Source organism: Cyprinodon variegatus, unplaced genomic scaffold (assembly GCF_000732505.1).
Source record: "Cyprinodon variegatus isolate N-32 unplaced genomic scaffold, C_variegatus-1.0 Scaffold150, whole genome shotgun sequence".
NCBI classification, from domain to species: domain Eukaryota; kingdom Metazoa; phylum Chordata; class Actinopteri; order Cyprinodontiformes; family Cyprinodontidae; genus Cyprinodon; species Cyprinodon variegatus.
In genome coordinates this window covers 196,531-204,598 of record NW_015150603.1, presented here as the reverse complement: position 1 = coordinate 204,598, position 8,068 = coordinate 196,531, and the positions used below count along the sequence as shown (strand labels likewise).

At 37.3% G+C, this 8,068-nt stretch overlaps 1 protein-coding gene across 1 annotated transcript in view; it reads left to right on the top strand.

Annotated features, from left to right (window-relative positions):
• The first annotated feature begins 5,422 nt into the window (after positions 1-5,422).
• Positions 5,423-8,068, top strand: part of LOC107086362 (ankyrin repeat and protein kinase domain-containing protein 1-like) — a 13,344-nt gene continuing 10,698 nt past the window's right edge. Inside the window, exons 1-4 of the mRNA XM_015377252.1 lie at positions 5,423-5,765; positions 6,257-6,539; positions 6,613-6,764; positions 7,111-7,160. Coding sequence (XP_015232738.1) covers positions 5,581-5,765; positions 6,257-6,539; positions 6,613-6,764; positions 7,111-7,160 — 670 coding nt within the window. The 5' untranslated portion in view covers positions 5,423-5,580. The remainder of the gene's footprint in view (positions 5,766-6,256; positions 6,540-6,612; positions 6,765-7,110; positions 7,161-8,068) is intronic.

Below are 8,068 nucleotides of genomic sequence, written 5' to 3'. Positions count from 1 at the left end.
GAGACAGGAGGTTAAGCTCATCCAGAGCTTTCACGAAGAGACAGGAGGTTAAGCTCATCCAGAGCTTTCACGAAGAGACAGGAGGTTAAGCTCATCCAGAACTTTCACGAAGAGACAGGATTCCTGTGAGGCAGAGACAAGGAAGAGTTAGAATCTGATCTCACACTTGAGATAACGAAGATTCTTCAGTAACAGAGGCTCAGGAAGCTAACCAACTAAGATCAACACTGCGGCGTGGAATCAAGGTCTGAAGTCAGTTTATATACTGTGGTCCTCCTGATTAGTAGATCAGCCACAGGTGTGTGGGAGGTTCAGCTCAGGAGGACCCACGGCGCACTCTGCTGCAGGCAGAGGGTAATCTCCAGAACCTTGACAGTGACTCCAGCCCTAAGGGAAAGAGACAAAAGAGAGCAGAAGAGGATCCTCGGCGCCCTCTGGTGGGCAAGCCAGAGGATCCCAACACCAGCAATATTCTGTAGCTTTCACTCTCTCTTCAGCCCACTTTATTTTAGAAAAGTGGGCTGCTAAACCTATTTCCCTTCCATCAAAATTACTCTAAAAGTCAAAAATCATTCATGGTTTAATGAAGCGTTTAATGTTCCCCAAGGTTTATCCAAAACATAGGCCTTCATTTTTTTAAGGAGTCTAATTGTCATAGCGCATGATCTACTGTATGCTTCTTTATCAAGTTCTCTATGATCCTTTTGGTTTATATTATTTATGATGTACTGAGAACCAAAAAGTTATCTACTGTCAGTGTTTTTTATGTTACCATAGACTCGTGGTCTTAAGCTTTACCTGCATTCTGGAGACTTGAAAGACTTGTTCAGCAGCTTTCTGACACAGCAGTGCCTGAGACGTCTCAGTTCAGATTATTCATGCAATGCTAAATAATATAAAGATATTCAATAGCATTAGATTTTCAGTGATCCCTCATTCTGAAAACGACAAACATCAATATATTCCTTTTGGATATTTTGTGGTAGGTAACACAAGGCATTTTAAAATTATCTCCATTTATATATTCAGATAGCAGGTTGTTGCCACAGCTGTGTTGTATTGTGAGCATTTTACATCCAAGGGGATGAGCAGTGTTCATATTCTGCAACACGTAGAGATTAGAATATAAGCCAAACTCCACATGTTTGCTGTGTCTCTTTGAAGAGTGTCTTTCATCATGATTTTCCTTCATAAAGACTAGATATGTGAAAGACTAATAGCTGTGATAGATATAGATTTTTTTTCCCTGAAGTTTGGATATCTGCCACTTCTTTAATGTGGAGCTTTGGACAGCTTTTGTGATCAATGCTCTCCTTCTCCCTGTTTGGCAGTTCAGGTAGAACTGCTTTATCGTTTCACATTTATTCTTTCAGATGATGGATTGATTTGAAAAGTGAGATTTTAAAGTATGGAATAATTTGTCATACTCTGCTCCTTCTTAAAACTTTTTCACAACTTTAACTCTGCCCTGTCTGGTATTTTCCCTGGTCCTCATGATGCTGTTTGATCACTTATGTCTGAGGCTATCTCACTCTACTTAGAGCACTAATTAGGGTACTTATGAAAGCAGATGGTCGTGCTTTTATTTTAATTATGCTAAATAGGGTTGGTATTCTAATTGGATCTAAATCACACAACAGCCTCCTTGAGTGAGTGTTATTGCTGTTTACTGCATATTTTCCACCTTGGCGTTAAAATAGATGTGCCAAGACTTCACCAAAAATGTTTTGAGAGTTAAGGAAAGGGCAAATAAAAGCTCAAAAGTGAGTCACTGACACACTTTGATCCAGGGAAAACAAAAAAGCATTGCCCTTTATGATCTAGTTGTGATTTACTTATGTTTGCCCACATCTGTGATTGAGAGGCTTGAGTTAAGGTGTTAGAGGACATATGGGGCAATAGAAAAGACCTTTAGCTCTAACCAGTCAGATTAGCTGTTGTAGTGTAGCCTGCTAATATGATTGGCTGGCCCTGCAAGCTTCCATCACTGGAGACAGACTTCTCCCCTCAGGTAGCCTATCAGAAATCTGATCACGACTTCCTGGTTTTCATTGGAGCATCAATCCACGGGTCTGTCCTAAATAATAATGGGAGTTAGTGAAGCATGAAACTATGGCTGTCAGTGAATGTTAAATTCATTTTTCACCACCTCCTTTCATAAATTAGGCGACTTGAAAGGTTGTGGGCTTGATAGTTCATTATTCAGCCTGGCGTTGATTTTCTCTTTGGGAGTGTTGATTAATAAAGACAAAACAATGTAAATATGGCTTGTAATTAGTATGTATTGTTTTGAACGTTCGTGGTTGTGTGTCTGTGCAGAGAAATACTCTGAACCAAATAGATTTTTTTGAAGCATCTTTTTCTGTTCATGTCTTATTTAATTTTTTTCAAGGGTTTTTAAAGTTACCATTAGTTGTTTTAGTGTGTTGAAGTAATCAGCAATCTTCAATTAAATAAAGCCCTTTAGTAATGCATTTACACATTTTGGTTTTTGGTTTGCAGCAGGCATTTCACAGAATAATCCAGGCACTGCTGCTCTATAGAATACTAAAAAAAAGGCTGCGATACTATTGAAGCCAATTCATTAAATCTGAGCTTCTAACCATGCCTTAAAAATTCAAGCATGAACAGAGATCCAGCTCAAAGCATGTGTACAAGGGGAAGAAATGAAAGAGCCATCTGGACCTGGAGCTAACTTACCAGGCATGTTATAAAACCAAAATCCTAATAAATCAAATATACATCACCAGGGTATGAAACCTGGAGGATGACAAGAACAAAGAAAAAAAAAAGAAATAAGTATTGTACTGTGTAGGTGGGCTAAGCACAATTTAGAGGTTTTCATTATTTGCTCCTCAGGAGGTATATTATACTATAACTGCTAGAAATGAAGAAGCCTGTGGGCTAAATATCTCCATAAATGGCAAGAAACCCTAAGGATTCCCCCCCAATTTTTCTCTACATAAAAGGTATGTATATGCCTTAATACTGTGATATGACCTTATGTCTCCAGATTATTAGGTTGTAAACGATAGTTTGATATCAAATGGAGAAGCAGGTAGGAATTAAAACAAAGGAAGGTTAACACAGAGCATTTTTCTTTCTCATTTTATTTGAAGACCTCCCGTTTACCACAATTGCCTCAAATAAATTCTATTAAACACCAGATTTCTTAAACAATTTGGGGTGATGAAAATTTTGGACTCACTATGATGCTTTAACAATGTATTCACACGTGTCCTATGTTTTTTAGACATTACATGTTTGAAGTTAAATATTTTTCATTTATCATTTCATATGATAGACCAACACAACTATTGTGCATAATTTAGATGTTTGACATTAATTTACGTTGACTTCACATTATACTAATATCCCTTCAGCTTTTAAAAGTCAGCTAAGAAAAATATGAACCAGTTAGTTATAATTTGATATCAGTATGAATACAACCTTTTTCTGAAGACCTTAACAAAACAGCATCACAAAAACTGAGGAAGACTACAGAAGGGTAAGGAAGAATGCTGTGAAGAAGCACAAAGAAGAGTTAGGTTTTAACATGTCCATAAATAAATTATAGCACATCTTACTCAGTCCTGACCATCAGGTGGCAACAAAGAGTCCACAGCAACCTTGGAAGAGCTGCAGAGATCCACAGCTCTGGGAAACGTAAAATACAGTAGATACTCTAGAAAACTGATTGACACAAAAAATATGAGTCATGTAGGTTATAAATCTGCCCTTGGAAAGAGTAGCAGTAAGAGATAACTTGTTGAAATAAAGCCAAAAGAATCTTAGTTTATAACAAGCCATAGGAGACAAAGAAAACATGTGAAGAAGGCAGTGAGATAAGTAGACAATGTGGGAGATCTTTTCACATCACCACAACACATTATTCCCATCAGTTTTCTCAGCAGGGTCAGGTAATCTAGCCAGAGAAGATAGTAAGATGGAGTGAAGCAAAGGCAAGGCAGTGCTGGATAAAAATCTGCCACAGACAAAGCAGACCAGCCTTAAACGCAGAAAGACCTACAGTGGACTTCAAACCTACCCTATATTTGTCAAAACAAAACAAAAAAGTGTTTTCTCTATCACTACATTATAATGAACTTTCACTCATCAATTATGAAGGTTCACTCATCAAAATCCTATTTCTTTTGGGTAAATAATTCACTCTGTGCCTGCAGAAATGCTACATTTACCCATTTTCCCTCACAAACATCTGTAAACATGGGCCATGCCTGATTAAATGCAAAGTCTGTTTTTTAAGAGAATAAACAAATATTTAATCAAGACATTAAACAACCTAAATGAGCAAGGCTATAACTATATTAGTCCTTTAGGCAAAACTGTAATATTTCTGTTTCTGTCTGCTTCAACCAGTTAAAATTATTATTTTGTAGATAAATAGGGAAAACTGTAGATGTAGAAGTTTTTTAATCACAGTAATAGATTCAGAGGAAATCCATGGCATTGTTTATATGAATACTTTGAAATAGCAGTAATCACTTGATTAAAAAACTATTTTAACCTGCACCTTTCAAAAGTTTCTGCTAAAATACAAAAGCTGCTGTCCTTACCTAACCTTGCCTTATAACAGCAGTCATTTGATTGTGTATGGACTCCAGCTGAGGAAAGCTTTGATAGTTTCTCTAATCTCAAAGAGAACAGCTGGCTTTGAGGTTATTGTTCAATCCGTGAAGAGACTGGAAAGAGTTATCTGAGAAAAGACGTCTGTAAACAAAGCTGTTCTAAAATAATGCAGAATACAAGGACTCAGGAAACTAAAAAGACAAAAGTCCTGCTGAATAGGTTACACTATACATAAAAACAGATGCGACAGTTACAATAGAAAGAGACAAATGAGGCTGAATGACAGAAAGCTTTATATACTGACAGACTTAATTCATGTTTGATAAATAAAATGTTCTTAATAAGATATATTTTATAAGACAACTTAAATTTTACATTATTCAGAGCAGTTGTGTATCTTGCTGTTCCATAAATACACTCCTGGTGTTAGCTAAATGGCCATTTCTTTAACTTCAACTTGGAAAGCACTGAACCTTTCCACTGAGACTGCTGGGGGTTAAATGCCTTGTTAAAGTACATTTAGAAGGAAGTGCATGGTTCATTAGGCAGTTAACTTACTGTAAATACACGCCTGAAACACAGTGTGTAGATATTGTCTTAGCGGTTGGAATGGATGCCCTGCTGCTGTTGTTCAATCTGAATGTTCGGGACAGTTCGACGTTATCTTACTATTGAAGAGAAGAGATTTTAAGTTTAGGTTGAATAGATTACAGAGTTGTTCATTGACGCAACCTGAGGGTAGGAAAACTGGTTGAGCGACATTACAACACAAACAAGCTTTCAGCTTCAGCTCCTCCCACAGTTCAAAACTCTAAACTGTCTCTGCAACCAGCTGTAACCTGTCAAAGCTCTCGTGTATGTTGTGAACTTTCAGTTCACCGGATGAATCACAGGTTTCTGTAGATTAACTGGCTTAGATGGATCTGAAGGTTAAGACAATTTTTCGCTGTAGGATTGGACGGTAAGAACATTCTGTGTTTCCTTCTACTCATGGATTGCTGTGACAGATCCCCTGGACAGTTCAGGGACTTCAAAAAGGATGACTTTGAGGCAGATTGGATTAAGGTGGCTGAAGGCAAATTTGGCCAGGTGTACAAAGTCAAAGTGAAGCTCTGGCGGGAGAAGTGTGCATTGAAAACCTTTGATGCAACCTTGTGTGGTAACAACTTTTACAGGTAAGATGTACGTTGAGAAAACTCTCAGGCTTCTGTTTCATATATAAACAATTCTTTTACCATGGCAGAATGATGTCATGATATGTTTAACAAGGATTTTTTAAAGTTTGAATTCAGTGACATAATCCTCCAGTTTATGATGGGCTTTGTGGCTTTTGACTTGTTTATGAGCCTCTTTTCTAATTAGTTTGCACCAAAGAAGTCAGCCTTGGTCAACTCACTGAAACTCAGACATAAATGTTTATCTTATAGCATGACCTCCCTCTAGATGGTTTTAGATTGGATAAATCTTCCTATATTCAAAATTCAGATAGTTCTTGTCCACCTCTGGCTCATTAAACATTCATGGGATGTATAAAAACTAAATATATATAGTGGTTCTGAGTGGGATGTATGAACTCTAACAATTTAACTTACAAGAGTGATTAATTATCAAACCAGAATTTTGTTCATTGAAATAATGGGTGATTTTTTTTCTTTTTATGTCACAGGAAAATAAGTGATGAAGTATCTAACATAGCAAAACTAAAGTTCAAATACATTATGTCCATCTATGGAGTGTGCAGCGAAGCCAATGCTGTCGTTATGGAGTACATGACTAATGGATCCCTGAACAATCTCCTTGCCAGTCACAACTTTATGTGGAAGAAGAAGTTTCAGATGATTCATGAAATCTCCATGGGCATGAATTTCCTTCACAGCATGAAACCTCCGCTGCTGCATCTTAACCTCAAGACATCCAATATCCTACTGGATGATCATCTTCATGTCAAGGTCAGTGATATACCTGCCTGCGTATTACATAGTCATGAATGCTGATGAGTAAATCCAGCTCTTCTTGCTTCAGATTTCAGATTATGGTATAATCCAGTGGGAAGATGGCATGAGCAAGACTGTGTTGATGGAGCGCCTGACAGCACGAGGCAACATAAATTACATTCCTCCTGAAGTCTTCACCCAGTGCTCTGATTCACCAGGAACTGCTTTTGATGTTTACAGGTGACCTGCAAGGGGCTTTTTTCAGAGGACACAATCAGAATCTCTGTATTTCATTTTTTGATTCAGTGCACAACCCAACATTCACACAGCGTACACTATTTCTCCTCTGTATTCTGGATGTTTCTGGTATCTTCCAGTCAAAGAGATATCCGGCATTTTTCTCCCATCTGATTCATGGTGTGGTGCCCTTTTTTTTAAATTATTTTGTTGGATGTGTCAGAAAGAAGGACGGGGGAATTGTTAGTGTCCTTTGTGTGACATAGTAAAGGTCACAAAATTCCCTGAAATCTTAAAATGGTAAATACAATTTGATCACTGAACAGCTTCTTTCTGCTTTGATCTGCAGCTTCGGGATTGTGATGTGGGAGATACTGACACAGCAGAAACCCTATGCAGGTAGGAATTAATGAATTGAAATAAATCACATCTCCACATCAAACAGATTTATTACTGTTGCTATAGCGGGGAGTCATGTAACTTTTAACAAGTTCACTTTAAAAGTAAAACATGTCTTTAAAGCTTAAATTCATTGTGGCTTCAAAGATCTTACTGCTGTAGTCCAACATGTCAGTCCAGCAAATATGACCCAGAGACCACAAACCTTAAAGCATTTTACTGAAATTCTATGTGATAAACAAACAAAAGCTAGCATATGGTGCATCAGAGAGGTAGAAAGAAAAGGAAATCTAAAAGTTGTTTATTGCATTTCTAGTCTACTCCGTTTGTTCCAATATCAATAAACCATGCCTTGAGCAACCTTTATTAGTAACCTATAAGTAAACAGAGTCTGGCTGGGTTTGATTTAATTTCTATGTGTATGCAGGTGTTCTATAAAATGAAACAACATGCAGGTGAGGAAGGAAGTCATTAAGAATTTTATTGCAGTCTTAGATGATAAAACAATCTACAAGAAATTATGCATTTCAGGGAGAACAGATCAATCTAGACTGACAGATGGGGCAAGAGGAGGATTAATATGAGAAGCAGTCTAGAGGACTTTTTAAACATCCTCTGCTCTATCTGAGGAATACATCATAAGTCATGCAGTAAACAAAAAGTTACCAAAAGTGAACAAACCCATGGTAAAACTAGGGGCGGGAAGAATCATGTTGTCAAGATTACTGTTCCTCTGAACTAATGTTAATATAGAGCGAGCCAATTCCAAATAAAAAAAATAATTTGTATAAATCTGGCAGTTGTTTCCTTTCAGCATGACAACTAAAACATACAATTTATGTGTTTGAATGCCTCGATCAAAATCCAAATCTGTGGCAACAACTAATGATGGTCACATTCACTCTTAC